The 20,751-nt window shown below is 37.5% G+C and overlaps 1 protein-coding gene and 1 long non-coding RNA gene across 3 annotated transcripts; one reads left to right on the top strand and one right to left on the bottom strand.

Annotated features, from left to right (window-relative positions):
* Positions 1–258: 258 nt before the first annotated feature.
* Positions 259–13,185, bottom strand: LOC118768572. Its single transcript, XR_005004382.1, has 3 exons — positions 13,170–13,185; positions 1,354–1,359; positions 259–334 (listed from the first exon to the last, which is right to left on the bottom strand). It is a non-coding gene; the product is annotated as an uncharacterized LOC118768572 (long non-coding RNA).
* Positions 12,111–12,955, top strand: LOC118768556 (early growth response protein 1-like). Of its 2 annotated transcripts, XM_036515326.1 has the most exons (3): positions 12,111–12,508; positions 12,572–12,627; positions 12,796–12,955. In XM_036515326.1, exons 1-3 carry the CDS (start codon positions 12,372–12,374, stop codon positions 12,873–12,875), a joined length of 273 nt encoding a protein of 90 aa, XP_036371219.1. In that variant the 5' UTR covers positions 12,111–12,371; the 3' UTR covers positions 12,876–12,955. The 2 variants fall into 2 exon arrangements, with proteins under 2 accessions (XP_036371219.1, XP_036371218.1); XM_036515325.1 differs by lacking the exon at positions 12,572–12,627 and having other exon boundaries at positions 12,111–12,500; positions 12,648–12,955.
* Positions 13,186–20,751: the final 7,566 nt, after the last annotated feature.

The following is a 20,751-nucleotide window of genomic DNA, read 5'->3' as shown; positions in this document are numbered from 1 at the left end:
AAATGTGTTCGTACAGGAGAGAGACTATATCACTATGATAGCTATGGCAAATCATTCTGTAAGAGTAGTCACTGAAATGAACACCAATGCATTCATCCAAGAGAGAGAGAGAGAGAGCATATCACTGTGATATCTGTGGTAAATCATTCACTGTTGGTAGTGCTTTAACTCAACACAAGCACCTTCATTCGTGAGAGAGGCCATATCATTGTGATATCTGTGGTAGATCCATTCTGTGATAGTCACTTTACTTCACACAAACGTATTCATTCAGGAGAGAAACCTTATCATTGTGATATCAGTGGTAAATCATTCACAGTTGGTAGTGCTTTAACTAGACACGTCTTCACACAGGAGAGAAGTTATATCATTCTGTAAAAATAGTAACGTAACTCTGCACAAATATAGTCATACAGGAGAGACACCATATCAATGTGAAATCTACTAAATCATTGTCTGACCATCATGCCTAGACTTCACACAAACGTATTCGTAGAAAGAAGTTACTTCACAGGTAAATCATTCACTGAAAATAGTAAATTAACTGTACACAAATGGATTCAATACAGGGGAGAAAGGAAAAGGCTACTTTGTATAGGTTCTTTTGTAATCTTATTCTTTTTAATATACCTCTGTTTCATTGAAAAGGACATTTTGATTCTGTAAATAATGGTTTTACAAAACTTTCAGTTTTTGTCTTTTTTTTAAAAAATTTCTCCCAGCTTCCTCCCTTACTTCCATTTCTGTTTCATTTTCCATGATGTAGGGACCTCTATACTGGAATTCCTCCTGGCAACTCTACACATGGCTTTGTTGAATGTGACTTCCATAATTTACTGTATATTTATTCCTTATTAAATTTTAAATACTTCACTCATTAAATGTGTTAACAGTTATGTATATTAGGAGTTTTTTAAAATACAGGAATGCATTAAATTTGCCAAATATAAAAATAGACAATGACCTCCAGTACAAAATAAAACACACCACAAAGAACATGGGATATAACTATGGTTTAGGGCCCTACAGCACACTGTTTTCTCTTAACTTTCTGAAGAATTGGTTTTTATATAAAATTTAGCAGACACCTTCAATGTATATTTCCTATTTAGTACTGAAGATATTTCATTAATGAGGACATACTCTTGTACTTGTCTGAGTGTTTGTCCCTTCAGGTGCTTGGATAAAATGTGGCTGTCACATTGACCCAGTATGCCTTCATGTTGGTAAAGTATGGAGGATTTCTTTTTGTCATCATATTGTCTTAGATGTTCATTTAGTCTTTCTGTAATGCTCCTAGATGCCTCACCTTTGTATATTATGTTCTTGTCTTTACAAACACCCTCTATGCACCTTATGCTGTACACTACAGTTCTAGTTCTACAGTTAATGCCAGACATTAAACACACAAATATGAACACAAGCACGTGGATATGCAGAATATATTCATACATACAAACGTGCACACATGCATACATATATGATGGCCATCCACTCGTGACCGAGGAAGACCATTGCCGACCTTCAGGAACATTGTGCGCTCTAGGACTAACTTATATTTTGCATTTGCGGCTCCGTTGGTGGCTAATGAGCCCTGCTCTTGACAAGCATACACGACTGCAAACATTGCAGACCAAGCTTTCCCCATTCACTATACGAGCCGTGCGCTTTCGCGCAGCTCGCTTAAGTTCTTCATGCTGGATACGTGCTCTCTCAAAAGTGTCGATCCCCTCCTTAACCTGCTTCCTCCATCTGTGGCGATGACAGGCATTGTTCTCCCAGTCAGTGTCCTGCATATCAAAGGCCTTTAATGAGGACTTGACAGTCCTTAAATTGCAGCCTTGGTTTTTTTTTTGTTTCTGCCGGAGTCTCCTTCCATTCACACACACATACATACAAATGTGAACACGTGCATACATGTATATAAGCATACACACACACATACATGCATACACAAACATACATACATCATACATATATACATATGTGTATGCGCACTGACACACATGCATGCATACAAAAGAAAAGAAAAGAATGCAATTCCGATAATGGACAGAATCAACAACTATTGAAAAGGCTGCAAGTTGCAATGAAAATTTTTGTAAAAGGTAAGTAAATGAGTGAAAATCAGACCAGTGGGTGTGTTAAATTAAAAAGGCACTAAAGGAGAATGACTCTCTCCAGACAATAATATTTAGATAGATGGATAGATAAAGATAAATAGACAAAGAAAAGTGAGTGAGAAAAAGAGAGATAGAGATAGAGGGAGAGATGGTAGGTCTACTATTTCGTGCACCACTGAATTTTTTCCTCATAATTATCGGAAAAATACATATTATTAACGAAAATTTGAAGAAATAAATTTTTAAGTCGTTTTGAATGACATGATGATAACATTCCTTTTACGGCCTTATTCCGCTGTATTTTGTTTAATAAAATATGTAAAAAAAATGTGGAGCAAGATTTAGATGTTTCAGCTTCATCCGAGCCTACAATTCCGAAAGTAGACACACACCGAAAAGAAACAAACAGATTTTGACAAATTTTCTAAAAGGAGAAACAAATTAAAAGAACCTACAACCACTGTTGTACTCTTTCACCACAACTTTCACTCTTTCTTCCTGTTTCTTGAGTAACACTGCGATGGACTGGCGTCCCGTCAAGGTGGGGGGGGGGGGGAACACATACGCCATGGAAACCAGGCCCATGAGCCTGGCTAGGCTTGAAAAGGGGCGACGTTTATCGTTATATATGTATATATATGAATCTTTTCCTTTTGAACGGCAGATGTCAACACAATTTCTAGTTAACTAAACACTTTTAAACTTCGTTTACTGGTAGAATGTGTTTATAAAACATTGTTTTTTCTTGGTTTTATTGAGAAAATTCTATAGTTTGTAACATATACACTCTAAAAGTATCCTGGACTCAATATGGGAAGCATGTGCAGCATCAGTGCCACGTAAACAGAAAAATAAGAACCGCCCCAAAAGTGCAATTTGGGAAACTTCAGCGGTCCGACTTGCCAGGAAGGAACGTCGGACTGCTGAACGGGAATACAAGTTACATAAATCAGACACCAACAGGAAAAAGCGGAATAAATCTTCCAACCATCTCAAGCAAGTGACAAAAAAAGCAGTGCTTGAATTTGAACAGTGCATAGCAGCCAATCCTGACAGCAAGGTTTTCTGGAAATATGTGCAGTCGAAGCAGAGACCTCACTCTCCAGTGGGCCCTCTTCGCAACCCTCACACAAACCAGATCACTGATGATCCCAAGAATGCACAGAACTCATTGCCGAGTGCTATTCAAACATATTTACTGTTGAAAATCAAAATGTACCATCTTCACCATCACTAACAGCAAATTCCATAACAACTATGGAATTTACACCTGCAATGCTGCGACGTCACCTTCAAAATAAGCGCAACTATGCCTTCTCTGGTCTCGATGGAGTTACATACCTGCTTCTCAAACGTAGCAGGTACTTCCTTTTACACCAGCTTTCTATTTTTTTCCAGTACTGTCTCAACAATGGTGCTACTCCGGAGCAGTGGAAAACTGCCAGTGTCATTCCTCTGTGTCATTCCTCTAGTCTCACTAGCTGTATTGCAAAACTGATGGAATTGTGTGTCAGAGAAACACTTTGGAACTTCTGGAGCTCTCACAGTCTCATCCGACCCTCACAATATGGATTTGTCCCTAACTCCAGCTGCAGTGATCAGCTTGTCGAGTTCCTTGAGGACATTACTCAGATCACTGACAGTGGCTCATGGGTGGATGTTGTCTACCTTGACTTTGCTAAGGCTTTTAATTCTGTGCCAGACAAAAGGCTTATGGTGAAACTCTCTGCAATGGGTGTGAGGGATGATCTTTTTAACTGGTTGAAATCCTTCATTCTCAGCCGAAAGGAGGTAGTCATAGTTCTAGGACAGCATTCTACACCATATGAGATGTCATCGGGTGTACCACAGGGATCTGTTCTTGGTCCCCTCTTGTTTGTGGCATACATTAATGACATAGATGCCAATTTAAAGAATGCCACAGTATTGAAATATGCAGACGACATCAAGCTGTACCTTGAAATCAAGAGGACAGATCCTGATGTCTACAATTCTTTCCTGCAATCAGACCTGGACACAATGCAGCAATGGATCACAGACTGGCAACTGAAACTGGCTGTGGACAAGTGTACCACCATGCATTTTGGGAGAAAAAACCCTGCGTCCATATACTCCCTCCACAACACTGATATCAAGAAATCCTCTTGCGAGCGTGACCTAGGCATCACTGTCAGCAGTGATTTGTGTTGGACAAAGCATATCTCTAAAATTGTCAAGAACGCCGAGGGTGTCTTGGCATCACTCAGCAAAACTTTTGTTAGCCGCTCTCCAGCCATCTATTTAAAACTGTATACAGCTATGGTACGACCACACTTGGAATTCGCATCATCAGTTTGGAACCCCTATCTTGCTCAGAACATTGACCTCCTGGAATCTGTTCAGAGACGTGCAACCAAACATTTTTTCACGCTCAGAGTTGCTGAAGCATGGAACAAACTGCCTGCGTCAGTTGTTGGCTGCCATGACACTGCATCGTTTAAGGCCCTCATGCTTTCCGAAATCTGCCGAAACTACACCTGATTGTCCCCCTTCCATACTCATACACATATGTGTATGTCATGACTCATGCACTGTTCTTTTCCTGACGCTTGTACATTACCCTATGTACTATACATACACTTTAGATGAATTGCAGTGCACCTGAGCACTGTACACAATGTTTTTATTATTATTATTATTATTATTATTATATTTCCACTATAAAATCGAGCATTTTGGCAATTTTAACCAATCAAATACGTCCATTTGGAGTCAAAACATACCGTGATGTATGAATATGTCCCTCAGAAACAGATTGGGTTTATTTACATTTGGGAAGAAAAAAAAGATACCCTCCCCCCACCCTAACCCTAATCCTAAAATAGATTGAAATGCAATAGATCGATACTAGGGCCATAATTATGGGTGACATTTTCATTTGACACCGCTAGAAAAAAAACCCATTTTCTGTAGCGGTGTCGTATGAAATTGTCACCCATAATTATGACCCTAGTATCGATCTATTGCATTTCAATCTATTTTAGGATTAGGGTTAGGGGTGGGAGGAGGGTATCTTTATTTCTTCGCAAATGTAAATAAACCCAATCTGTTTCTTAAACGAGGGGCATATTCATACAGCACGGAATCTTTTCACCCCAAATGGAGGTGAGCGATTGGTTAAAATTGCCAAAATGCTTGATTTTAAAGTGGAAATATGTTATAACATATAGAATTTTCTCAATAAAACCAAGAAAAAATGATGTTTTATAAACACATTCTACCAGTATACAAAGTTTAAAAGTCTTTAGTTAACTAGAAATTGTGTTGACATCTGCCGTTCAAAAGGAAAAGATCCATATATATATATATTGATACATCGATATATGCAGATACAATATATAATCTATATATCTGCATATCTAAATATCTATATACGAATATACATACGTGTATGAGAATGAAAGAGAGAGGGAAAGAGATATAGGAATTAGATAGATAAAGATAAATAGACAGAGAAAAGGGGAGATGGTAGGTCTACTATTTGGTGCCCCACTGGATTTTTTCCTCATTTTCAGAAAAATACATATTATTAACGAAATTTTGAAGAAATACATTTTTAAGTCGTTTTGAATGACATGATGATAACATTCCTTTTACGGCCTTATTCCGCTGTATTTTGTTTAATAAAATATGTAAAAAAATGTGGAGCAAGATTTAGATGTTTCAGCTTCATCCGAGCCTACAATTCCGAAAGTAGACACACACCGAAAAGAAACAAACAGATTTTGACAAATTTTCTAAAAGGAGAAACAAATTAAAAGAACATAAAATATGCTTAATTTTTTGTTGCTTCATCGAAATAAAAATTTCTTTACACAAACTTAATTGGAGCTCATTTTTCCCAATAATGTTCTCAAGGTTTTCTCAGTAGGATGTTCTTACTTTGAGATGGTAAATAAGTTGTATAGGTTTATTATTCGTCAAATAGAAAAAGAAAAAACAATACATTCGTACAAACTTTTGTTGTCCAATAAAACACCCTCCTCACAAAGCAAACTTTGTGGGGTTGCCGGTTTGGGTCCTGACGACCCGACCATGCAAAAGGTTGTACTGGGTTACATGTTACCAGTAGCACTCGAAAGTGACCTGGCACACACATATATATATATATATATGTATATATACATATTTATACACACACACACACACACATATATATATATATATATATATATATATACGAATACACACACATATATATATATATATATTGATTTGAAAACCCCGCTAGAATGGGAGAAAGCTCTAATACATGATCTAAGTTATATGATGTATAAAAACATGTAATATACAAATAAATACCTGTAAATATAAACCATCCGATTTTCTGAGTACCTCATTTCTTCTAATATAAAATACCTGTACATCATCTCCAAACCTTCCAATATATATATATATATAAAGCATACCACTGGTATCTGAGTACTCTTTTCTCCACCTTGTTTCACATTTATGTGTTTACTCCGGTATATATATATATATATATATATATATATATATATATATATACATATTCACACAAACTATTCTCTGTTGGTATTCGAGATACTTTCTTCCATTTTGCAGTTTCATGAAACAGTTCATCGAAATAAAAATCACTTTACACAAACTTAATTGGCGCTCATTTTTCTCAATAAAATGCTGCAAGTCTTCTCGATATGAGATCCTAAATAAAGCTGTGTAGGGTTTATACTCTTGAAAAAACAAAAACAAAAAATCCCTTTGAAATGAGAAGGAACAAAAATTTGAGAAATTCTGGAAAAGAAGAAGAATAAAATAAAAGGCTTACCTTAATTATTTGTTGCCTCTTTCCTCGGTCGACATATGAAAATCTTTGGAAGTTTTGAGAAGATGTCGTCTGCTCTGAAAGTCACGTGACACTTAACCCGCGCGTTCCCCTCCCACTCCCACTTCTATTCTCACTCCCACTTCCATTCTCACTCCTTCCCTTACACGGGGTATGATGTGGGTAGTATACATATGCATAAGATACATATGCGTGTATATATACATATATGTATATATATATATACGTACATATTTATGTCTGTCTATCTGTATGTATGTATGTGTATATATATATATATATATATATATATATATATATATATATATATAATCTATATATCTGCATATCTAAATATCTATATACGAATATACAAACGTGTATGAGAATGAAAGAGAGAGGGAAAGAGATATAGGAATTAGATAGATAAAGATAAATAGACAGAGAAAAGGAGATATGGTAGGTCTACTATTTTGTGCCCCACTGGATTTTTTCCTCATTTTCAGAAAAATACATATTATTAACGAAATTTTGAAGAAATACATTTTTAAGTCGTTTTGAATGACATGATGATAACATTCCTTTTACGGCCTTATTCCGCTGTATTTTGTTTAATAAAATATGTAAGAAAAAAAATGTGGAGCAAGATTTAGATGTTTCAGCTTCATCCGAGCCTACAATTCCGAAAGTAGACACACACCGAAAAGAAACAAACAGATTTTGACAAATTTTCTAAAAGGAGAAACAAATTAAAAGAACATAAAATATGCTTAATTTTTTGTTGCTTCATCGAAATAAAAATTTCTTTACACAAACTTAATTGGCGCTCATTTTTCTCAATAATGTGCTCAAGGTTTTCTCAGTATGATGTGCTTACTTTGAGATGGTAAATAAGTTGTAAAGGTTTATTATTCGTCAAAAAGAAAAAAAGAAAAAACAATACATTCGTACAAACTTTTGTTGTCCAATAAAACACCCTCCTCACAAAGCAAACTTTGTGGGGTTGCCGGTTTAGTCCCCGACGGTCCGACCATGCAAAAGGTTGTACTGGGTTACATGTTACCAGTAGCACTCGAAAGTGACCTGGCACACACACATATATATATGTATATATATATATATATGTATATATATATATTCATACATACATATATATATTGATTTGAAAACCCCACTAGAATGGGAGAAAGCTCTAATACATGATCTAAGTTATATGATGTATAAAAACATGTAATATACAAATAAATATCTGTAAATATAAAACCATCCGATTTTCTGAGTACCTCATTTCTTCTAATATAAAATATCTGTACATCATCTCCAAACCTTCCAATATATATATATATATATATATATATATGAAGCATACACTGGTATTTGAGTACTCTTTTCTCCACCTTGTTTCACATTTATGTGTTTACTCCGGTGTATATATATATATATATATATATATATATATATATATATATATACACGTATGTATGTATATACATATTCACACAAACTATTCTCTGTTGGTATTCGAGATACTTTCTTCCATTTTGCAGTTTCATGAATCAGTTCATCGAAATAAAAATCACTTTACACAAACTTAATTGGCGCTCATTTTTCTCAATAAAATGCTGCAAGTCTTCTCGATATGAGATCCTAAATAAAGCTGTGTAGGGTTTATACTCATGAAAAAACAAAAACAAAAAATTCCTTTGAAATGTGAAGGAACGAAAATTTGAGAAATTCTGGAAAAGAAGAAGAATAAAATAAAAGGCTTACCTTAATTATTTGTTGCCTCTTTCCTCGGTCGACATTTGAAAATCTTTGCAAGTTTTGAGAAGATGTCGTCTGCTCTGAAAGTCACGTGACACTTAACCCGCGCGTTCCCCTCCCACTCCCACTTCCATTCTCACTCCTTCCCTTACACGGGGTAGAATCGTTAGCACGTCGGGCGAAATGCCGAGCGGTATTTCGTCTGCCGTTACGTTGTGAGTTCAATTTCCGTCGAGGTCGACTTTGCCTTTCATCCTTTCGGGGTCGATTAATTAAGTACCAGTTACGCACCGGGGTCGATGTAATCGACTTAATCCGTCTGTCTGTCCTTGTTTGTCCCCCTCTGTGTTTAGCCCCTTGTGGGTAGTAAAGAAATAAGTATACATATGCGTGTATATATATATATATATATATATATATATATATGTATGTATGTATATATATACGTACATATTCATGTCTGGCTGTCTGTATGTATATATATATACGTACATATTCATGTCTGTATGTATATATATCAAGATTAATCAGCCGAAATTACTACGATGATCCGGTTCTTGACTGAAGACTGAGGGGTTCGAATGTCCTGTCCATGTTTATTGTGTCGTCTTCTAAGAGTTATACGTTCTTGTCCATGTTGTATTTTTCTACATACCTTAATATATATATGTATATATATATATATATATATATATATATATAAATTGGGTACACTCGCTTTTCTCGCTCATAAAGGGCTTAGCCTCACGGCGTATCTTCAGGCCAGCTGTATTTGGGGTCTGAAGATACACCGTAAGGTTTAAAACCCTTATGAGCGAGAAACCCAGGGTACCCTTATAAACCAGCCTACCCACTGTAATATTAACTTAGAGTGCGGTTCTCCTTCGGGTTTATGTATTTCTATAAACGAACCTATACATACACACATACATACATACATACATACATACATACATACATACACACACACACACACACATACATACATAGCTGCCAGATATCGCACTAATCATAGACATCTCGCTTCCATAGCTAGAAATAGCAGCCAAATCTGGCACGAAACATAGTGATTTCTCTTCCATAACTAGAAACAGCAACCAGATCTCGCTTAAATCATAGATAACTCTCTTCCATAGCTAGAAATAGCAGCCAAATCTTGTACAATTCATAGACATCTCTGATACATAAAAAATTGGAGAAACACAACCAATCGAAAAGTCAAATACTGAACGTCGGTACTACTAGCGAACAGTGGTCCCGGTGCGCGCACTCGCAAGCCAGTCGTAAGTAGTCGATCCTACGACTTTTTAATCCTAACCTCAGTTTGTTTTAAAAAATAATTTATTTACTTAGTTTAAAAAATTATTTACTTTGCGTTTTATTTACTTTGTTCGAAAAATATTATTTAATTTTCTTTGATATGGATTCAGCCTTGAAATACAAGCATACGCGCAAGTCGTTGTAGGATCGACTACTTACGTCTAGCTAGCGCGAGTGCGCGCACCGGGCCCACTGTTCGCTAGTAATACCCATATTCTTTACCTCCGCCAAATAAATTGCCGGCGATCTTTCCGTCGATTTCCGTAAAAAAATTTTTTTTTTTACATATGGGCTTGCGGGAACTTTTGAAGTAATATACATACATATACACATACACCGAGTAAAAAATTTCAGTTATCTCTTTCTTTCACACATTACTCTCTCTGTCTCTTCACACATACTAACAGAAGCACTTCACTTACACAACCCCCTGTCTGTCTCCCACACCCCATCAAACACACACACACACATATACATCAATGCTTCACATGCACGGTAACTTCAAAAGAACTTCCCCCGTCATACAATCGCTTTCTCTTAGTCTCTTTCGCTCTCATTACTTCAAAAGTTCCCGCAAGCCCATATGTAAAAAAAAAAAATTTTTTATGGAAATCGACGGAAAGGTCTACTAGAGACGAAAGATTGCCAAATTGCCTACATTTGCTGTAAAATGAGAGTAAAGTGGCTTCCTTAATTTTTATTGTAAAATCAGTATAATTATTTTTGTCATGTCCCTGTAACAGAACTTCCGGTTTAGTTTGCAATGAAGCCCATCTCTGCCACCGCATCCCACAGTTCGTTTTCCCTGTCTCTATATGTGTGTCTGTGCACGCATACATTCGTTCTCAACATGTTATTTGTTTCGACTTCATTCCCAATACCCTCCCCATCTATCGGTCCCTTTTTCTGTACTTGTGAGCCAGAGAGAGTTTAACAAGAAAGAGGGGATGCCTGGTTATCTAGCCGGAAAGAAGATCAAGAGAAAGAGAGAGGCTGCTCAAGAAAGAGGGCAGGAATAGGTACGTTGCTGGAGACGAGATGTGCGGTTATCCTGAGGGAGAGAGAGAGAGAGAGAGAGAGAGAGAGAGAGAGAGAGTTAACATGAAAGACGCCAGGAGCAATTGTAAAGGAGATAGATACATGGTTACCTGGCCATATTCCTACCGCTCTACGTCACGCTGGTGAGACCCATATTGGAGTAGGGGATTCAAGCCTCTTCTCCTTATCTCCAGAGATAAGAGCAAGAGAAGAATGGAGAGAGAGATTAAGAATGAGGGCAGAAACTGTAGAAGAGGTACATAGCCAGTCAAGGAAAGAGCAAAAGAGAGAGATTAGGGGACAACAAGAGAGTAGGAGAGAGAAGGCAACGAAGGGCCAGGTTATACATGCAAGGAGCAGGGATCAAAGCATAGATGGGATGAGAGACTAAGGAACAGAGGGGTGTATATATACATACATGCATGCATATATATATGCATATATACATATATATATATGCATACCTACATATATATGCATATATACCTACATATATGTACATACCTACATATATATGCATATATACCTACATATATGTACATACCTACATCTATATGTATATATACCTACATATATGTACATACCTACATCTATATGTATATATACATGCATATATGGATACAGGACATCAAAAAAATGTTGAACACAATGAGAAACAAAAACAAAAATATAGAAACGATCTTTCTTTGTAAACAACAGAAAAAGCCCCAGAGAAACGAGACATACAACGCATGGAATATTCCCCTTCTTCATTACTCCACATTTCGAAAGTAAAGGCAGTTTAATAAGAAATTGAAAAGAAAAGTTCAGTTGTTTACTTCTAGAATTTATCTCTGTAGACATGTAGTAAGAGTTGCACTGTTGCATGTCTGCTATTAAAATATCCTCTTGTATCTTATGCTGTTGTTTCTCTCTTATTTCAGAATATCAGACAACTGTGACATCAAAGAATTGCTTTCATCAGATTCATCATCAACATCTGTTATCTTTTAAAGACCAAAGAAAAACGTTACATGCGACAAATATATAAACTCTGAAATATTTCTTCTGAACGGAGATTAATGGCAGCGTTTCCCTACTGTACAGTCTGCAGTATGTACAAGATGAATTTGCTTACTTGTAATTAAATTTGGATGAAAATCAGAGTTGATGAGAAAATAGCTGTAAAACATTTGAAATAAATGAACAATAAAAAGTGAAAGAAGGAAATAAATTTATATTGTTCTGGGAGAAGAGAAAACTATTGAAACAATGGATAATGTTACAGACTTAAAGGATTGATTTATTATTTTGTTGAAGAGATGCAGAAAGTGACTGAAAAATCGTCATACCATTGTGGTGTGTGTAAGAAACCATTTGCTCTGGAAAGTAACCTTATTAAACACAAATGTATTAATAGAGGTGAGAAACCATATCCCTGTGATATTTGTGGGGAATCATTCTCTAAAAGGTTTAGTTTAACTGTCCACATACGTATTCACACAGGAGAAAAACCATATCTATTCTCTAAAAATGATGGTCTCACTAGACATAAACGTACTCATACAGGAGAGAAGCCATATCCCTGTGATATTTGCGGTAAATCATTCTCTGTATCTGGTCACTTAACTAAACACAAACGTACCCATACAGGGGAAAAACCATATCACTGTAACATCTGTGGTAAATCATTCTCTAGGAATGATGGTCTCACGGGTCATAAACGTACTCATATAGGATAGAAGTCATATCACTGTGATATCTGTGGTAAATCATTCTCTAGAAATGATGGTCTCACTAGCCATAAACGTACTCATATAGGATAGAAGTCATATCACTGTGATATCTGTGGTAAATCATTCTCAGAATGTGTTAACTTAACTAAACACAAACGTACTCATACAGGTGAGTAACCATATCACTGTGATATGTGGTAAATATTTTTCTGAAAATACTAACTTAAATGCATTCATACAGAGAAGCCATATGACTGTGATACCTGTGGTAATTATTCTGTCAAATTAACTTTACTAAACATAGATATATTCATTCAAGTGAAAGTCCAAATAGTTGTGATATCTATGGTAAATCATTTTCCACAACTGGTGCTTTGAATAGACACAAACATATTCATACACAAAGGAGGCCATACCATTGTGATATCGGTAGTAAATCATTCTGTAATTTAAATACCTTAGTTACAAACATATTCATGCAAGAAATCAATATAGCTGTGATATCCGTGGTAAATCATTCACGTGAAGGTTTCATTTAACTACTCATATATGCATTCATATGGGAGATAAACCATATCACTGTGACATCTGTGGTGTATCATTTTCTCAAGCAAACGTTTTACATTCTCACAAATGTGTTCAGACAGGAGGAAAGTCACAGCATTGTGATGTCTCTGAGAAATCATTCCCTGACAAAAGGGAATTATCTCTCCCCATTTAGCTATTCACTTAGGAAGTACAACTGTATTATTGGTCCAAATTCGTTACCTCACACAATGATAAACCTCTCAAGACAATTTTTTTATTCGCTGATGCAATATCTACCCTCGACTTTTCCTAATCACTCATCTCATTTTGTTTCCCCATTTTGAAATAATCTTTTAAAGCTAAATGCTTTTCCTGATGCCAGCCGTTTAATCACCTTTTACATTCCATAGGCAGGGCATGCCATACATGTGCTGTAAAACCAAGATGCAGTGTTTGTCACAGTTCATTCTATGATAACTTATATAATCATCAATGCATTCTCAAAGGAAACAAAATATAATGCTATTATTTTACATATAACTACTACTGTGTCGACATAATTGTGGTAACTTACTGCTGTAGTATTTCTAATAAAAATCCTTTATTCACTACGCTTGTATGTATTCCATCATGCCTGCCCCACTCTTCCCCACCTGTTCCTGTAAATTATCCAACATCATGTCGCTTCTGTTGTCCCTCTCCTGTCTACTGTGTCATCATTACTCTTCTGCTGCTTTGAATTCTCAGTCACTTCCTACTCCCCTATGTGTCTTGCATCATTGCAGGTTGCCTACTTGCCATCTCTTCACCCTTCCACTAACTGTCCCACACTTTTCTTCCCTCTGCCCCACTCATTCTTGTACTTTGAAGGTCAACTCTAACACCTCATCACCCCTATGTTTATCTCTTTCCATGAGATTCCTCATGATCCTTCCCTCCTCTTCTCAATTCAGCTGTCACAGCTTTACTACTCTCCTCTCAGTTTCTCTATCTCTCCCTCAGTCTGTTTGTCTCAGTCCGATCTGAGAATCTATTTGTCAGTGTCTGTCTGTCTTTCTGCCTTCTCAATTATATATCGTCTTGACTGCGTGGCCTATAATTTACATCAATAAATGTCAGGTCATTCTAGTTTCTAATAAAAATCATTTATTCACTACGCTTGTGTGTATTCCATCATTCCTGCGCCACTCTTCCCCACTTGTTCCTGCAAATTATCCAACATCATGTCACTTGTGTTGTCCCTCTCCTGCCTACTGTAGCCATCTGTCTGTATGTCAGAGCCTGTCTGTCTTTCTATCTCCGAATCTGTCCCTCTGTCTTCTCAATCACTTATCTTCTTCACTGTGTGGCCTATAATCTTTACTTTTTACATCATTTCTCTCTGAAGACATTATGAAATCTAAATAAAGCTGGTTTATTCTTAATTATTTTCCTGTCATTTTTACATGTAGAACATCGGATCAAATCATATGTTGATCCAATCAGTAAACTATGGATTTCGCAGATTTGGCATTATTTTATATACATTTTTATAGAGAACCCATTTCTCATCTCCAGTCACTATTCAGTCCAAAAATGGTTCATTCGTGAGATGTGACAGCAAAGAAGAGCACACATTCACTCACTGCGTGCAATTAGACTTGGAAAATTTGTGAGGAACCCATTGACTCTATTTGTTGACTTTTTCAATGGCACGCAGGTGTTGATGAATGGTTGAGTAACCAAATCCAAGTTCTGCTAGCTCCTCAACAGTTACTATGGGATTTGTTCCACTAGGGTTTGCAGGATGTCCTCATCAAGCTCTACAGATCTTCCAGGACAAAACTTGTCTTCTAGGCTATAGTTTCTGACTCGGAATTTCTGGACCACCGTTGACACTGGCTTACACTTATTGTCCAATCCCCATACACTGCATTAATATTCCTTGCATTTTCCGTTGTGTTTTGCCTTGATTGAACTCATAAAACAAAATATGCCGAATATGCTCCTTTGTCACTTCCATTATAACTTTGAAAAAATAGCTGTTAAAAATGAACTGCACTCTTCAAAACTTGCTCTAAGGGTAAGGACAAGGTAAAATTATTACCGTAAAAACCCATGTAATTTGCGCACCTGTGTAATTTATGCAGGTGATTTCCAGGATAAAAATTGTTAAAAAAAGCACCCAAAGTTTTCAGAATTATCAATATGGCCAGGGGTAAAAGGTTTTCAATTTAGTTGTATTTAGCACTTGTAGCTTAATTTTGTTTGTTACTTTACCTCCTCTGGTTACCATACCCCTATATTTGGGAGGCTTAAACTTCTTTCTAACGAATATTACCATGTGTTCAAATGAGGTCAGCACCATTTCTGCCTCCACATGGGTTGTAGTTGTTACCGTGATATCATCCATGAAACCCCTTATTGGCTGCTGACAGCTGCTTGATTCCATTGTTGGTCCTTGGCCTTCATTTTCAGCAGCTGACACGAGGAGATTCATAGCCATGATGAAAGAATGGGGAGATTGTGTGCAACCAGTTATGATTCTTTCTCAAGGGTCTTGCCACTGACTTGTATGCTGTTCTGACCTCGATGCTCCTTTGCATTGTTCCCTCAACTGATCAGTCAGGCTTATCTGAGCTGTTTGCACATGCCCAGATCGCCAAACCTAGCCCTTTACTTCTTGGCCTCCCGAATCAGCTGGTTGTGTTCCAGTCAGCCCGAGAAACCTGAGACCCCTACCTTTCTGGATAGAGGTGTTTATATACTCATTGTATGAGGTCACCCTTTTTTGGTCAGTACAGAAGGTTTTTCCCTCAACACTCAGGAAGGAGAATGGTCCTGAATTTGTTAATGGCTGATGAGTTTTTCTTCCTTTGGCAGCACAAAACTTCCTTTCGGTGGAATGATACCATTTGTCCAGATCTTTCAGAATAGTGTCCACAGCCTCTGAAGGAGCCATGGGCATTTCTTGTATACTTTATAAGGTACACCACTTGGACAGGAGCTGATCCTGATCTGGCCCCTTTCACAACCACTCGTCCCACTTCTTTCCAGAATGGACAACTGACGTTGAACTCATTTCCTGGTATTTCAGCTCTACAGACTTTTGGGTTAACATTAGGAGCTTGATTTCTGAGGTTATGGTTGTAGATCACTCCCCCACCCACACAGAAAAGCTTCTACCTCTTCTCTGGAGCTGGTCCATTTCCCTGATTTGGTCCTCCCATGTCCCAACACTATTCGGGTCAGCCTGAAAGGGTCCACCTGTCATGTGCGTGTATATGTATGCGTTTGTGTATGTGTGCATGCGTGTGTGTGTGTATGTGTGTCTACAGACGAGGGAGTATTGAAATGTTTCTGGCTTCAGGTAAAACAAAATAGAGACGAATCACTTCATTAGCATTCTATTCAACATATTCTCCCCTCTCACATTCACACACTTGTTGCAGTGGCCCTTCAGTTTTTCTAAGCCCTGGGAAAAAGAACACAGCTGGTTCGGTCTCCAGCCAGTCCTCTGCAGCAGTGGTCATGCCGGGTACTTTTCATCAACCCCTGTATACACATACCTACCCACCTAACTACACACACGGATGGATTAACGCAGAGACATTCAACTAAAGGGAGATAACCATTCATATACTATTAACAGAAAATTAGCTCGGTCAAGACAGCATATATACACACACACACACAGATAGATGGATAGAGAGAGAGACAGATATATCGATAGGTAGATAGGCAGATAGACAGATAGATTATAGAGAAATGGTAGAGAGACATTTGATAGATGATGTGGCAGATTTATATGATTTAAAGAAAGGCGGTTGTGAGAATTGGTGGATATTCGTTATAAGTGTTTTCATCTCATTCATTGGAACTTGTCAGATTTGAGTTTTACAGGAAACTTTGTCTTTTGTTGAAATCTGTTTTGCTTTGTTATCTGTGTGTGTGTGTGTGTGTGTGTGTGTGTGTGTTGTGTGTGGTTTGTGTGTAAATAGAAAAAGAGGAAAGATGCGATGAGAGAAGGTAAGAGAGAAAGAAAAGAAAAGAGAAAAAAAGGGATAAAGAAAGGAAGAAGGGAGATAGAGAAACAAGCGATCTTTTTTCTTGTTTTGTTTAGCTTTTTCTGTAAGATGGCTTTCATTTTAATATTTCGGGATGGTTTGCTGTTTGTAGTTTTTCCCAAGGGGCCAATTTCCAGATGCCAGTTTTATGATTTTAAAAGAAGGTGGCGGAGGAATAAAGGGCCAAATCCACCAATGGAGAGTGCTTTGCCAACTTCCTGAGGCAGTTGTGGAATGCTCTCAAGACCAAACGCCAAGGAAAACTGAAGAATGGGGAATTGTTTCATCAAGACAATGCTCCAGCACACAAGTCCTTCGTTTCAATGGTTGCCGTGCGTGACTGTGGCTTTGAACAGGTTAATCGCCCTCCCTATTCTCCTGATTTGGCCCCATCTGATCCCCAACATGAAGTAACATTTGGCTGGGAACCAGTATCGCAGTGATGATGATGTCATATCTTCTGTCGATGCCTTTTTTTTGTTGTTGTTGCTCAACAGGATGAGCGCTTCTTCAGCAAACGGAGCCAAGCACTGCAACACCAAAGGGATGAGAGAAGGTAAGAGAGAGAAAGAAAAGAGAAAAAAAAGGGATAAAGAAAGGAAGAAGGGAGACAGAGAGAAAAGTGATCTTTGTTCTTGTTTTGTTTAGAAGAAATGTGTGGACCTCAAGGGGGGACTATATCGGAAAATACACCCCATTTGGTCACCTTCCGGGAGAGAATCTTGGTCAGCCTATGGACCTTTCAGCCGACCCCCGTAAAAGGCATTCCATAAAAATACTTTTTTCATATATGGTTTCATATAATGCTGGAAATAACAGCTAAGTCGTCACAAATTTGTGTTGTTCTTCCCCTTATGCAATATTTAGATGGCGAACACACATAATCTATCTCTCTCTCTCTCTCCCTCCGGACTTTACTCCACCTCTCTTGCTTTTTCTCACTCTCTTTATCATTAGCTCTCTCCGTCTCTCTCTCTCTCTCAGCTTTTCTCTCTCTTTTACTAAACATTTTTCTTTCATTTTATGTCCCTCCCCCTCTCACTATCCCTCTCTGACATATTTTTCTTTTCCCTCTCTTCTTCCCTCCCACCACGAATGTTACACACAGTCCACCTGTGCATACCTTCCTTCTTGTGACACTTGTGAAGACCTGTTGAGGCAAGTGAAAATCAAAATCAAAATCAAAACAAATCAAAATAGATGAACATCAATGAAATTTGTATCTTTGTGGTACCAGTGCCGGTGGCACACAAGAAAACCATCCGAACGTGGCCGTAGCCAGTACCGCATCGACTGGCCTCCGTGCTGTGGGCACGTAACAAACACCATCCGATCGTGGCCGTTCGCCAGCCTCATCTGGCACCTGTGTCGGTGGCACATAAAAACACCATCCGAGCGTGGCCATCAGCCAGCCTCGTCTGGCACCTGTGTCGGTGGCACAAAAAAAAACACCATCCGAGCGTGGCCGTTCGCCAGCCTCGTCTGGCACATAAAATCACCCACTACACTCTCGGAGTGGTTGGCGTTAGGAAGGGCATCCAGCTGTAGAAACACTGCCAGATCTGACTGGCCTGGTGCAGCCTTCGGGCTCCCCAGACCCCAGTTGAACCGTCCAATCCATGCTAGCATGGAAAGCGGACGTTAAATGATGATGATGATGATGATGATATATATATATATATATATATATATATATATATATGTGAGGGGTTTTCTTCAATTTTCTTCTCACAAAAGGATCACAATTTTCTGATCAGCCAAAGGCATAGTATCAATGAATGTATGTGAGTGTGTGTGCATATGTGTATGTGTGTAAATGTATGCGTAACCGTCCAACCCATGCCACTATGGAAAGCGGACGCTAAATGATGATGATGATATATATATATATATATATATATATATATATATATATTGATATATATATTGCTATGTGTGTGCATGTGCAGGCATCTGTGTGTGTATATATAAATGGGTGTATGAATGTATATGTTTGGAAATCTCAAAACTCAAATATGTGTGATGAATGCTAAGTAAAAATTGATAATTGTTGTTAATTACACTTGGATAAGCATTCTCATAAAACACTTTCTTAGAAAGCTTTTGTTGGATTTTCAACAAATAGTGTGGGAAAATTTTAATTTGAAAAGTATTACTGTGCATGTATATATATATATATATATATATATATATATATATATATATATATATATATTTATATATGTTTGTGTGTGTATATATATATATATGTATGTATATGCATATATATATTTACTGTAACTGTGTGTGTGTGTGTATGTATTTATGTGTATATATATATGTTTAATTATATATGTATATATAAGGGTGTATACTTGTGTATATTTATACCCCTGTACATGTGTGTTTGTGTATGTGTGTCTGTGTGAATGTGTGGATGCACATTTTTAGTGTGTTGCACTCATGATACTAAGATTAAGGTTTCAATTCCTGGATTGGGTGATAGATTGTTTTCTTGAGCAACTCTCTTCATTCCACTTCCCCCAATTTATTCGGCTAGTAAAAACAAGGAATCCAACGATGGCCTACCTTCCTCTTCATTGGGGGAAATATATACATGACAGAATAAGGGAAACCGTCCTTATGAGTCGATAATTTGTGATGTGTGAGTCAATGACTCAGGAAAGTTTTGATATGGTTTCATAATACACATATGCACAGACATATAATTCTTTTACACGTTTCTTTACACATGTAGCTGTGGTCATGCTGGAGCACCACCATGGTCTTGCCGCTTTTCTCAGTCGTTTGCCCCAGCTGTAATCTTGTGTGTCATCTTTAATTTTTTTATTGCCTCTGATAATTTTGTATCGTTAGCATGGCTGGTAACTATGGCTGTCTGAGGGGCCACTGGCATGTCTAAGAGGGCTACAAATACATACATACATATAGACATATATGTATCATCATCATCGTCGTCGTCTTTTACGTCTGCTTCCATGCTGGCATGAATTGGACAGTTTGACTGAGGGCTGGCATACCAGAAGGGTGCACCAGGCCCCAATCTCATCTGGCAAAGTTTCTGCAGTTGGATACCATTCCTAATGCCAACCACTCTGAGAGTGAAGTCGGTGCTTTTTATGTGCCACAGGCATCAGGGCCACTGAGGCAGTGCTGGCATCAAGCATGCTTGAATGATGCATTTTACGTGCCACCGTCACATACATATGTAGTATAGATTTATGTATGTTTTTTTGTATGTATATATGTATGTATATATATATATATATATATATATATATATATATGAGTGTGCTGTGTGAATGTGCTGGATGCAACACATTTCCGTGTGTTGCACTCGTGATACAAGATTAAGGTTTCAATTCCTGGATTGGGTGACGATGTGTTTTGTA

The sequence above is a fragment of the Octopus sinensis genome, linkage group LG30, assembly GCF_006345805.1.
Source record: "Octopus sinensis linkage group LG30, ASM634580v1, whole genome shotgun sequence".
Classification (NCBI taxonomy): Eukaryota; Metazoa; Mollusca; class Cephalopoda; order Octopoda; family Octopodidae; genus Octopus; species Octopus sinensis.
Note: the sequence above shows the minus strand (reverse complement) of the source record. Positions and strands in the feature narration are given on the sequence as shown.